This window comes from Propithecus coquereli, unplaced genomic scaffold (genome assembly GCF_000956105.1).
Source record: "Propithecus coquereli isolate 6110/MARCELLA unplaced genomic scaffold, Pcoq_1.0 Scaffold878, whole genome shotgun sequence".
NCBI classification, from domain to species: Eukaryota; Metazoa; Chordata; class Mammalia; order Primates; family Indriidae; genus Propithecus; species Propithecus coquereli.
Window position 1 is genome coordinate 192,686 of NW_012155040.1, and position 14,027 is coordinate 206,712.

General features: G+C 33.5%; 1 protein-coding gene across 1 annotated transcript in view; it reads left to right on the forward strand.

The window, feature by feature from the left end:
* Positions 1-13,659, forward strand: part of SEMA3D (sema domain, immunoglobulin domain (Ig), short basic domain, secreted, (semaphorin) 3D) — a gene marked incomplete at its 5' end in the record, with an annotated part of 145,496 nt that extends 131,837 nt beyond the window's left edge. Inside the window, one exon of the mRNA XM_012664255.1 lies at positions 13,234-13,659. Within this exon, the coding sequence (XP_012519709.1) occupies positions 13,234-13,659 (426 nt within the window). The remainder of the gene's footprint in view (positions 1-13,233) is intronic.
* Between the last annotated feature and the right edge of the window lie 368 nt (positions 13,660-14,027).

Genomic DNA, 14,027 nt, shown 5'->3' on the forward strand with positions numbered 1-14,027 from the left:
TATTCTAGAGCTTTATTCTTCACTCCCAAGCTCTGCCTTAAGATAAAAAATATATGCACATACATATACACCAAACACACACACACACACACATACACACACACACACATACACAAAACTGGTGGAAGAAAAGCACTTTTCTTTATCACATTGTTAGTAACCACCCCAACAGTAATATAAATAACCCAAATTTCATAGTCTATAACTGGTGGTCTGGCAGTGTTTTCTTGATTTAAAAACAAAATTATTGTTAACTCAAAGTATAATTCTTCTGAAAAATAAGCTCCGGTCCAGAATAGTGTGTTGACTTCTCATTGTAATATATAGGTGACTCACTGTCCTGTCTAACGTATTCTTTAGCAATTGTTACTGTGTACTGTGTATGAAATTATTTGTGTATCCATGTAAGATTTATCAGAAACAGCTATAGGTATTGAGAATAAAGCAATGAACAAAAAAGAAGACAATCTGTACATTCAAGAATCTGTACATTCAGAATATACGTACATTCTGTACGTATATTCAAGTGTGCATTAGGGGAGGGAGGAGGCAATACACCAAAAAACAAGTAAAATAAATGCTTTGCCATATGATGATAAATGTTATTAAGAAATGGAACAAAACACAGTTGCTGCCTAAGGCACTCACGATTATTGTCTCCACTTCACCATATCCCGTTCTTACTGTAACCCATTGCACAGTCTTTTCTAATAATCATCAGCAGCACTCTGCCCAATCCATGACTGTCAAGGTCACCAGCAATTTCCTCCATGCTGAATCCAATGGCCAATTTTCAGTTCTCTTTTCTACTTAATTCCTAACTCTCTCTTTTTTGAAACATTTTCTTCTCTTGACTTCCATGCAGTAGTGTGCTGTTCCAAATTCATAGTTTAGTTCTGAACTCATCCCATGTGCCAGATATGAATGCTTATGTGCCTACTCAAGAGCTCCACTTGGATACCTACTTAGAATCTCAAACTTATATCTGAGAAAGAATTATAATATCTTCTCTAAAACCTATTTCTACAGTTTTTCCCATATTAATAAATGGCACTGCCATTCACTCAGCTGCTTAGGTCAAAAAGCAGCTAGGAGTCATCTTTATATATTTTTTTTTTCTTTCTTTCACATCCTATAACCAACCTCTCAGCAAGCTTTTCTGGTTGTATGACCAAACTCCACTACTTCTCATCACCTCCATAGATGCCAACCTAACTGAGGCCACTGTACCTTTTTAACAGCGGCTTCATTGGTCTCCCTGCCCCTGTGCTTACACCCCTTTCATCTATACCTCACTTAGTAGACAGAGTAATCTTTTTAAAAATTTCAGTCAGAGCATGTCATTCCCTTACTCAAAATCTTTCACTGGCTTCTTAGAATAATTAGTGAAAAATCCACAGCCTTTACCATAGCCTGTAAGAGTCAACTTGATCTGGTCTCTAGCACATTCTTTGACCTTCTCTCAATATCTCTGTTGCAACATTCACTTGCTGGCTTTTTCTTTTGCAAAAGCACTAATCTGGTTACAACCTCAGGTACCTTTGCATTTGTTGTCCTCTGTACCTGAAGCACTCTTCTTTTCAGATGTTCTTACAACTCCATCTTTACTTCAGTTGCTTCTATGCCTAAATGTTAATCCTCAGAGAGACCTTTCCTGACCACCCTATCTGAAATATCTTTTTGCCCTTCCACTGGATATTCCCTGATCATCTTCTTTTTTTTGTAACAGATACTACCAGTTACTATATTCTGTCTTTATTAATTTGCTTGATTACTTCATCTCTGTCACTAGCATGTAAGTTTCTTGAAGGAAACAAATTTGTGTCATATTCACCCCAGCATTTTAAATAATGCCAGTGTGTAAGGTGCACAAGAATATTTGCATAATAGATGGTAAAGAGAGGTATACACAGTTGGATAGCATTTGAGCCATGCCTTAAGGAGAAAGTTGAATTTTGAAAAGTAGATGAAGTAACAATAATTAAAATCAGAAAGATCTTGCATAGGTGGGGTAAGTTTGTAATGGTCTTTATGTTATTCTGTGAAGTTTATGTTTACCTTATAGGTGATAGCTGTTTCATATTTCTCAGAAAAGTTACTTTTTTAATAAAAGTTTTGATACTTAAATAGATAATGGATTGGAATGTGACAGACTAGGGGCAGAGAATCAATTATGGAATTTAAAGTAGAAATTATGAGGGTATTTACAAACTAATTGACTTGTCTATAATCTATCATAAATGTGTTTTCACTTGACTAGATAATCAAGTCTTTAATAATTAGCAGATAGATATTCCTTTTTTCCTTCCTCTTCCCTTTTTTTGTTCATTACTGTAATTGTTGAATGCTGTGATACTGCGTGATTATTAATGACGTAAAATCAGAAATGCATGTAGATGAGTTGTGTTTAACAATGTTAAACAGATTTGAGCTTGCACTTCAATAATATGTCATATATTTATTATAAAGAATTATTCTAGGTATTTTGCCATGGAAAAAAGTTTTATTGCAATCTGGAAGATTAAAATACTCTCTTCCAAATAATCCAACATGTAATGAGGAGATATTCTAACTATTATACTATTGTATACAACTTTTGCACATTTAAAAATTAGGTCATAGTAGAGTAAAACAAGTTGAGTACCCATATCTGAAGTGCTTGGGACCAGAAGTGTTTTCTATTTCTGATTTTTTTTTTGATTTTGTAATATTTACATATACATAATGAAATATCTTGGGAATGTGACCCAAATCTGAACACAATTCACTTATATATCAGATACACCTTATATACATAGCCTGAAGGTAATTTTATACAATATTTTTCATAATTTTGTGCATTAAACAACTTACATGTACATTGTGCCATTAGAAAGCAAAGGTGTCCCCGTATCAGTCACCTGTGTGGAAAGTCTCTGGTTGTTTGGCAGCACCCTCATTCCTGACTCTAAATTTATGTACTACCGATAAGTAAGTATTTTCTTACACTTATTCACATATAAAGTATGTTGTATACCTGCATTTTTATTGCAACCCATCACATGAGGTCAGGGGTGGAATTTTCCACTTGCAGTGTCATGTCTACTCAAAATGTTTTGAGCAAAATGCTTTGAAGCATTTTGGATTTTAGATTTTTGGATTAGGAATACTTAATGATATATTGTGTGTGTATACACATGTATACACACACACATACACACATCATGCCTATATATATACTTTTTAAAAATTTAAAAATAAAGAATTTAAAACTCAGAAATGAACAAACATTATTGGAAGCAACAATAAATTCATTGAAGTGAAAATGATGAAGCAATGATTTTATATCAGAGACATTATTTTTACTGGTTTGAAAAAGTCTTTCAGATAATCAGCTCACTATTTTATTTTTCCAGTTGATTTCATTAATTTACCTTTTTCAAAATTGATTCTTTGTTCGAATCAGTCTAATTGAGTTTCTCCTGAGCCCTTGTCCCATAACCTAACAATCAACATGCATCCTCCTTCCTTTGTTGACAAGACACTTTCTCAGGGAAACAGTATCTGTTACTACAAGAGAATGCATGTTTTTCTTCTCCATGATCAGCACCAGTGATCTTTCTGTGAATTAGGAATTTATTAACTGTGAAAATCGCAGATATAATCAGTTGAATTGGTAGAGATAGTTGATAGATTGCAGGTTTTAAATGGAATCAACACATTTTGAAGGTCAGATGAGGTTAATTCATAATGGAGACAGCATGCTTAACTTAATCCTTGCTGGTAAAACACAAGTTCAAAGGAAGTTTCTTTTTCTTTTCTTTTTTTTTAGTTTTATCTTTTATTTTTTAAATCTTTTTTTGGGTTTTCTTAATTTCAAAATATTTAAGGGGGTACACATGTTTTTGCTACATGGATGACTTGAATAATGCTGATGTCAGGGCTTGTAGTGTGCCCAACCCCAGAGTTGTGTACATTGTACCCAATAGGTACATTTTTATTCCTCACCCTCTACCATCCCCCCTTTTTAGTTTCCAATATCCTTTATACCACTACATAAACATGTAAACCCATCGTTTAGCTCCCACTTATTAGTGAGAACACGTGGTGTTTGTTTTTCCATTTCTGGGATATTTTGCTTAAGTTAATGTTCTCCAGTTCCATCCAAGTTGCTGCAAAAGGTATTATTTTATTCCTTTTTAGTGGCCAAGTAGTGCTCCATTACATATATATAAATATAGATAGATAGATATCTATATCTATATATAGATATATCTCATGTTTTCTTTTCCACTCATTAATTTACTAATATCCAGAATCTTCAAAGAACTCAATCAAATCAGCAGGAAAAAAAAAATTATTAAAAAGCGGGCAAGACATGAATAGAGTGTTTTCAAAAGATAAACAAATAGCCAAAAAACACATGAAAAAATGCTCAACATGACTAATCATCAGGGAAGTGCAAATTAAAACCACAATGAGATACCACCTTACCCCTGTCAGAATGGCCATTATTAAAAAAAATTCAAAAGAAGTTTATTAAAATGAAGCTGAACTATTGAATACACACTATGTGTGTATTCAACGATTTGCTTAGGTTTAGGATTCACGTGGTTCCTTAAGTCTTCCTCTTTGGTTGGTGCCTAAAATGCTAAGTAGGCTCATCTGTAAAATTGAGATCTCTGAATATATGATGCAAAAGTACATGTTTGGAGGCCGGCGCGGTGGCTCACGCCTGTAATCCTAGCTCTCTGGGAGGCCGAGGAGGGCGGATTGTTTGAGCTCAGGAGTTCGAAACCAGCCTGAGCAAGAGCGAGACCTCGTCTCTACTAAAAATAGAAAGAAATTAATTGGACAACTAAAAATACATAGAAAAAATTAGCCGGGCATGGTGGCGCATGCCTGTAGTCCCAGCTACTCGGGAGGCTGAGGCAGGAGGATCGCTTGAGCCCAGGAGTTTGAGGTTGCTGTGAGCTAGGATGACGCCACGGCACTCTAGCCCGTGCAACACAGTGAGACTCTGTCTCAAAAAAAAAAAAAAAAAAGTACATGTTTGGGTCAGGCTGAACAGCTATCATTTCTTATTTGATTAAGTTTGAGTTATAGATCTTAGATGGCACATGGGACACAGCCTTTGGCTACTCTAGATGGAATGTATTTCAGATGATGCATTGACTTATGAGAGTAAGGTATCTGAGACACTGCTCCTTTAGCATACCATTAACTTTCTCACAGAAAATATATGGTGGGCTAGAGAATCTTTCTGTATAAAAGAGAAAAAAAATTGGTAGATAATACAGGTAAGATCCGGATTCTGAGTATTAGAGAATTATTATCATTGTAGAATTTTGCCAAATACAGATTGCAGTACTTACTTTCCTGACATCAAAATTTCTTAATGTTATCTGATCAGCTCTATGGTTCATGATAGAATTTCTCTTTAAAAGTGAAGTAAATTGCTCCTTCAGAACTATCTACAAAATTGTTCATATTTTATATAAACAAAAAGTGTTAAAGCATTACAAGATGCAAAAGGTTTATTCAGCTCAGAGAAAAATACTCAGTTTGTGGAGTTAGATCTTGTGAATTATTATTTTTAAAAATCAATTGCAAAAAAGCTAATATATTGATGAAAGAGTAAAAATTACAATACAGGGATAGAGTTTTAAAAATCTATCTATTGGATAATATTTGTCTGAGGTGGCAATATTCTAACATGAATTTCCTTTCTCTTTAATAATGTGTATGATTCTTTCTTCATGGCATCTGTTCTAAATCAATCTATTTTCCCATTGTTTTTAAAATCAGGTCAAGGTTAATCTCTTATTCTATGTTTGCTTTCCAGGCACTAGTCATGAAACTGCTGATGAAAAGGTGATATTTGGCATTGAATTTAACTCTACCTTTCTGGAATGTATTCCTAAATCCCAACAAGCATCTATTAAGTGGTATATCCAGCAGTCAGGTGATGAGCACAGAGAAGAGGTAAGTTATTGTCATCAAAGAATGCTTACCTTCAGGGAAATAGTGTAAAACTTAAATCAAGTTTTTGGCTGTGAGAGATGTTCAAATTTTAGTGCCATATGGTGCTCTCTATTTAATGAAAAGAAAAATAACTGTTTATGCTCACTGACACCAAAGGTTACAATAGTTTTGGGATAAGAATAAGCCAATTTAATACAAATGTATTAATGAAATATATTTAAAAGCAGACTGAAGTTTTAAAAGTAATTTATATGATTTTTTTCAAATTTCCATTTCTCATGGATTGCCTATATTTTGGTACAAGTCTCCAACTAAGAACAAGAACACAATATTTTTCTCCCCACAGTAGCACAATGACTAAGTTTTAACTCATATTGTGTTCAATTTAGATCATGATATAAAACATGTTGAGTTTGTATTAAAACAGGAGTATCTATTTTTGTCATAACATATCAGCAAATTAGGTAAGTGTCTGGACATATATATCTTTTCACTTTTATCTATTAAAATTAAATTGACAGAGGAAAAATATGAATACTCCATTTTTTTACTTTTTTTCTATTTGTTTTCCTAACACATACATGTGATTGAAGCACGTCACAAAGATTTTATGAGATAGGTTGTATATGTTACTGAATTTAATGAGTTGAGTTTGGGTGTTTGAGAAATCTTAGATTAATATTATAAGAATGTCATGAAACAAAAGTTAGTTGGCAGAATTATTTTTTATTACATTGCAGAGAAACTAATGATGCTGAGACGAGAGTTCTAAAACCCCCAATATTAAACTAACAACACTGTAATGAGTAATGGAATGAACACAGGATTCAGAATTACCTGTTTTGAGTTGAAGCACAGTACTGATGCCTTGAGTTAAAACGTAGTCCTGAGACCTTTGGTGGTATCACTGAGCCCCTGTGGGCCAGAATTTTCTAAAATGAACAAAATAAATTTAAAATTTACTGTGAAAATAAAATGGGAAAGCACATATGAGAATGTAAAATTTCAAGGCAGAGGCTCTCACAACTGTACAATATACATATAAAATTGCAAATACTCTATTAGTGAGGACGTTTGGTGCAGGAAATAGCACTGATCATTTGGTTAGGAAATGCTTGTTCTACTTTTAGCTTGAATGCTTAGGATTCATGAGCAGGTTGTAACTTCTCTAGCACTTAGTTTCTCTGTCATATAAGTAAGTGGATCAAATTTCTCGAAAATACCAGCCTATAAACACTTAAGTCTATAAACATTTAAAATAGCAAATGTAATTAGTCAAACATTACTATAGAAAAGTGAATCTCAACCTCAGGTAATTTGTTCCCAGAGTGCTATTTGACAATGTCTGGAGACATTTTTGAACATCACAGGTAGGTAGGTGGGTTGGTGAGTGCCCCTGGCATATAGTGAGTAAAGGGCAGAGATGATACTAAGCAGCCTACAATGCACAGTCCCTCACAGTGAAGAATTATCTGACCCCAAATGTCAGTACTGCTGAGGTTGAGAAACCTTAGAGTAAAAACATGAAATATTATAAGAAATTGATTTAAAGGTACAGTTCCACTATTACATGAAGAGATTAATATCATTCTCTTCATCTAAGATCTACAAGACTGAATTTTTCTATCAATGATGTTGACTCATTACATACTTAATACCAAGGGAATAGCTTTATTAAGTCAAATTTTTCCAATAAAACTTGATTCTTCCTCATTAGTGATGTCTATAAATTCTAAGATTATGGCAGATCCGCATTTACACTGAATGTTTATTTCAAGGGTCCCATTTTAGCAATATACGTTGAAATATTATCTGATAACACAAGTGATTATTTAATTTCAAAACATGAGGCATTTACTTTTTATCCAAGAGTTATTGGAAGAATGTTATCTGAACTTTTTAACACATAGATTTTTTTAGTTACATTGCAATATTTTAATCTTAAATGTCACAAACTAGTATTTTTAATTATATACCTAATGAAATTTGATAATTGCCTTTCAGTTGAATATACATCTTTATAAATGATTTTTCCCCATGGCTAATTTAATCTGATTTTTTAAAAAGTGTGGTACTCTGCTTAGGATAATCTCCTAGCTATAGATGTGCCTACATTTATCTACGGTTGTTTGTATCCACAACTTTCATTTTCTTCAAAATGCTGTGCATTACTTTAATGCATCTTTTCACAGTATATCTCATATTCATGGTGGTATCATGCTCCATGAATTTCAATGGAGCAGAAATAGTGTATTTACTGAATTTTACTTAAAAGGATCTCAGCTGTAATATTTCAACTGGTATTTTCATCTGTCTTTGTAAATAGGTGGTTTCACATTGTCCAAGACATGCAATACTGCTTCCTGAGCTGAGAAAAGGGCAATATCCATATTATATTTGAAGCTTTTTCCCCAACAGGATACCTTCTGCTCCTTACACATAAGGTCACAGCTTGGAATCTTTTTTTCCCTCAGAAAAAGCCTGAGGGAGGGATCATGATCTCCTGTGGCATGGAGGCTGTCACCAGGTTATTCTCTGCCAGGAGGAGAACATTTCCTCACTGGGCTGTTTCACAGTCGGGTGCTGTTGGGGAGGTCATGAGTCAGTTATCTGCTGACTTTCTTATAAAACTGTTCTTAAAATTGATGATGTTTATGCAGTAACTAGCAAGTTAATCGCAGTCCCCAAGCTTCTGTTGAATTTTTGGGATCCGAATGAATTAATGAGGCAATACCACATTTTCTCTGTGGATTTTAATAACATTGTAAAAACATCTTCAAATATTTGCATTTTTCCATTTATAGGTCCTTATTTTATTTTCGTTCTTTTCATTGTAAAATCAAAATAAATGGTTTTAAAATTACAATGACATGTTAAAAAGAACTATGAGGCCACTAAGTATAGATAAGCACAAGTCAAATTTTGATGTTTATTCTAGTTTTTTTTGCACTTTGAGCATTTTCCATTGTAATTTAATGTTATTACTGTATTTTCCCTGTCTCCTACCCCTTCTATTCTGATGACACAGTCATACATGGATATTACATGCTTTATTTAAATAATTTATGTTCCTTCTTAAAAAATAAAAGTAATGAACTTCCCTATATCTAAATCTTTCTCTACTTTTCTAATTATTTTCTTAGGACAAATTCCTGGAAATGAAATAAATGAGTTAAAGATGGTTATCATTATGGCTTTTGATAAATTACCACATATCACTAATTTCCCATAAAAATCACCATGTTAGTGCCTGTTATGAACTCCTGAGGCAAAATTTCCCATCACAATTAAAGAAAATCTTCACTAGTTTATTATGAAAAAATATATTGTATTAATATCTATTTCTTTGGATATTAGGAGATGTGAACTTACCTTCTCATGTTTCTTGCCTGTTGGCTTCATTGTATTTGGCAAATTGTTTTGCTGTCATTTGCTTAGTTTATTCATATTGATATTGCCATATTCATTTACAAATGGTTTTAACCAGCACTTTATATGTTATAGATATTAATAATTTCATATAATACATATTATAAACAACTTTATTTTGTTTTATGGCTCTTAATTTTTTTATAATTTTTGCCTATTCTGCTTAAAGACTCCTTCACCAATGAGACAGCCAGTATATATTTTTGTAGTTATTATTTTATTTTTACATTTATACTTTACATTTTATATTTACATTTATATTTGTACTTTATTTCATATTTACATTTACTTGAAGTTATTAATCTAGTATTTATTTATGTATAAATTTGATTTTTTCTTTCAAATAATGACCCAGTTGCTCTGGCAGTATATTTTAGTATATTTTTCTTTTTTTAATGTTTGCCTAAAAATCTTAATTATTGGTTTTGTGATATATTAATAAATGAATCATGTATAGTGTCATGTAAGTATATTCTGAGAAATTTAAACACATGTACACAAATGATTCTATTCCACTTCCTTTTCCTTTCTCTTAAATTAAATAAGAAATCTTTTCAATGTTTTATTTTAAATACAGAGAATTTTTTGTAACAGTTTTATAGATATTTGTTTTTTCATACTGGGAGCTTTCGTCCTTGTTTAATTCTAATTTTCCCCTAGTAGTATTTTCTGTTTGTTGGAGAAAGGAGATATTCTTGAAGCCCTAGACTTTTCCAAGACACATGCAATGCTTTAACCATGAAAGAATTGACAGGTGAATTATCAGTAAAGAAAGCACCATTAGGCTGCCATTATCAGAGATAAAGTCCCTGACCTTTACCTGCTGCTTAGTACCTAAATGTCCTTTCTCCCTTCCATGTTACTCTTCTCATTTTAAATGAATTGGCCTGCACTGAAGATCTACTTTTAATAATGCCAAATATATTATCCTTGTTCACATTAGGCGAATGGATAGTCGACCTCAACTCAAGCATGGTTTTGATTTGTAAGGATGAGCAGTTTTTACTTATCACTTCTAAAATGGAGAAAATTCCATGAGTTTAAATCAGTGGCCAGAAATTACATTATCTTTCTGCTCCTCTAGGAGCTGAATTTTCTAAATTGACTGTGCTGACATTTCACTGTTTAGATACAGTCTGCATAATGCATCCTATTCCAGTACAGAATGAAAGCATTACAGAGAATGAGAATGTAAAGTAGGCAAACGTTAATCAATTACTTAATTTCTGGGTCACAGCTTTCTATCTCTAAATTGCAAAAGTACTGTGAAAATCTATCTATTCAAAATGTATTTTATTAGCGCTGCCATTTTATTAAAGGTGTATTATTGAAATTTTAGCAAGAACCAAAAATTGGTTAAATGATCTAATAGACGTTAGGTAAATTCAGAAAGTCTGAAATTTATTAAAGTGGGTTTTATATCTGTAGGTCAAAAACCAAAGAGCAAATGAAGCATGCCATGAAGAAAAGAAAGGTGAAAGATCATGACCAACTAATGAAATGCCAGGTGTTTATGAAATTCTGAGTCCTGTGGGGTCAGAACTAGAATGGAAAGGAGGGAAGGGAACCAGACTTTAGAGTAAAACAACATAAACAGGATACAAAGAGAGAATAGCAAATAATGATGGAGTGTTGTAGAGTATGTGTGAAATCAAAGTCATAATTTCTTCCTGTCAAAAGATTAAAGAGAACAATAAAAATTACTGAGTCAGAGCTGTGACAATCTCTAAAAGCCACATGAAATACAGTTTAAACAGTAGCAAGAATACTGGTTATGTTAAGGAAATCTACAGATGAACTGAGATTGAACGTACTGGCTTTGATTGTCATGCTAATAACCTCAGGCCATGTTCTATTAAGAGAATTACAGAAATAAAGGCTTCAGAATATTACCTCTCAAGCAACATGGCAGTAGTCTATAATGTTGCTAATAATACTTCACACTTTAACCTTCAAAGAGCTTTGCTTTTAATCCCTCAAATACACCATATGCTGTGCCACTAACTTGATAGATGGGAGACCAATATAGGAAGATAAATGGGTCATCATAGAAAGTGGAGCAGATAGAGATCAGAATCTAGTTTATGGAGCTAATATTCTGAGGTCTAAGAATTATTTAATTTTTAAAAAACAATTCTTACAGTGAAATTATTTAAGAGAAAAAAATATATGTAGTGTGTTAGATTTAAGATTGCCACTTCTGTTTAAGATTGGCCATTTAGAACTCCACCAATTCAAATTCACATTTATTTTAGGCATGAGACTCTTATGGGCCCAGAGAACGTAAATTAATTCAAGGTTAGTTCATATTATGATCGCATTTTAAAATATCTGGGTTTTTAGGAAAAAAAATCCATAAAAAAAAGAATACTACGCATCCAACTCACCAAATGGGCAAAGTAAGGAAAACAAACAAACAAACAAAACCCTGATGATGTGGCTTCAGTGCAGAGCAAAGGCAGGCCTGGAGACCATTCAGCCTCATTAACCAGAAGTCTGAGCTGTGACCTGCCTTTGGCCTCAAATGGTACCCCGCCAGCTGCACTTCTCTGGCACAGAGGGTGGTTTGCCATATACTTGTTAGTTAACTGGGCTGGTAGCCAAAGATGTTTCTTTTCCTTTTCTCATATTTCCAGAATTGGAGGAGTTTTTTTTTTCCCTACATGTTTTTCACATAAAGATGCAGAGTATAGTCCACCCACTGTGAATAAATTTAATTTAGTCATCTTTTGCCTCCTTGACTTCCATCAACTAAAAGTCTACAATACAGAGACAGATGTGTAAACTGGGAAATTTTCCAGACTTCTTTGTTGTTGTTATTGTTGTTCCCCCTAATGCTGAGCTACTCAACAATACTCCACATTAAACAGGGCTCTTCTGTGGATAAACATGCCTCTAGTTTCCTGAAGATAGGGTCAGCATTCACACCAGATTACAGGCCAGAAAAGCTTAATGTAGAATTGTCTTTCAGTAATATTATTTCAAAGGCTAAAAAGTATCACATTTCAGGGAAGAGGGGAGCTTTTTTTTTTTTTTTTTGTTCATTGTGCTTTCTCACACTTGAAATCACATTACCATGTTATAGTATACCGAGGTATGGCAAATATTTCCACAAATGACATAGTCTAAAGTATCACATATACACATAGTATCAAAATTCAATCCATAGTAAAAAGGGAAATTCAGCTTTAAATGTTGCTAACTTTCCGACTGTGGTCTGACTCAGTTATAGCTCTAACATGCAAAGGATTGTATGCGTGCCTTTCTACTTACATCTCCAGAAATCACCATTTATAGCTTCCATATGCCATTCAGATTACTGATTTGCTGATATCTAGAAAACAGAGTAAATTCCTTTTGGAATCATTGTTCTATTCTACATTAGAGGTAGCAGCATGCACTAAAGCTCCTTTTCTACACGATGACTGTTAACGTTACAGTCTAGCTCTGAAATTGAGATTCCAGTTTGTGATCTTAGTACACTAGTTTGTATCTGAAATCTGTAAAGAAGGACACTTGATAATTTCCAGTTTTACTTTATTACTTTTCACAGCTTTTCATTACTATCTATATACTGGGAGAAAAACTAACTGTATTCCAAAGGTTCAGTTAGACTTAATAAGATACAAATGTGAAAAATTCAGGATATGGTTTGGGGGTTATTACTTAAGTTGAATTTATTCACCTTCTTCAACTATGGCTGACAATATTATGCTTGATGACAGAAAGATAGAGAATATATCTTTAAGGTTCATCTAAGTAAAACTATGTAGCCTGTTTTCATTTGCTCATAGTCTTCTCTGTTTTTAATTTATTACCTACATTTTTCCAATTCCGCAGTTGAAACCCGATGAAAGGATCATCAAAACGGAATATGGGCTACTGATTCGAAGTCTGCAGAAGAAGGACTCTGGGATATATTACTGCAAAGCACAGGAGCACACTTTCATCCACACCATAGTGAAGCTGACTTTGAATGTCATTGAGAATGAACAGATGGAAAATACCCAGAGGGCAGAGCATGAGGAGGGGCAGGTCAAGGATCTATTGGCTGAGTCACGGTTGAGATACAAAGACTACATCCAAATCCTTAGCAGCCCAAACTTCAGCCTCGACCAGTACTGTGAACAGATGTGGCATAGGGAGAAGCGGAGACAGCGCAACAAGGGCGGCCCAAAGTGGAAGCACATGCAGGAAATGAAGAAGAAACGGAATCGAAGACATCACAGAGACCTAGATGAGCTTCCTAGAGCTGTGGCTACGTAGTTTTTCTATTTAATTTAAAGAAAAGAATTCTTTAGCTGCAAAAATACTGTCTTCTGTTTTTTACACATCACCTATACTAATTTTTAAATGCTTTTCATGGAGTTTTACTAAGGCATAAGAACAATTATCTGAATAAGACAATATATGGTGAATATGGGATAGTAAAAGCAAATAATTCATCTGAAACAATTTTCCAACAATAAAACTTGTACCCTCAAAATTTAAGAATTATCCTCAAAATAGGGTTTTTACATCTGTAAATGATTTATGCTTTGAGTTTTTTGAATTTATTGTCATGCAAATAATTGAGCTAAGTAAGCATCAAATTTGACATCATATTAAGGTGCTCAATTCCCATTCATGTCCAT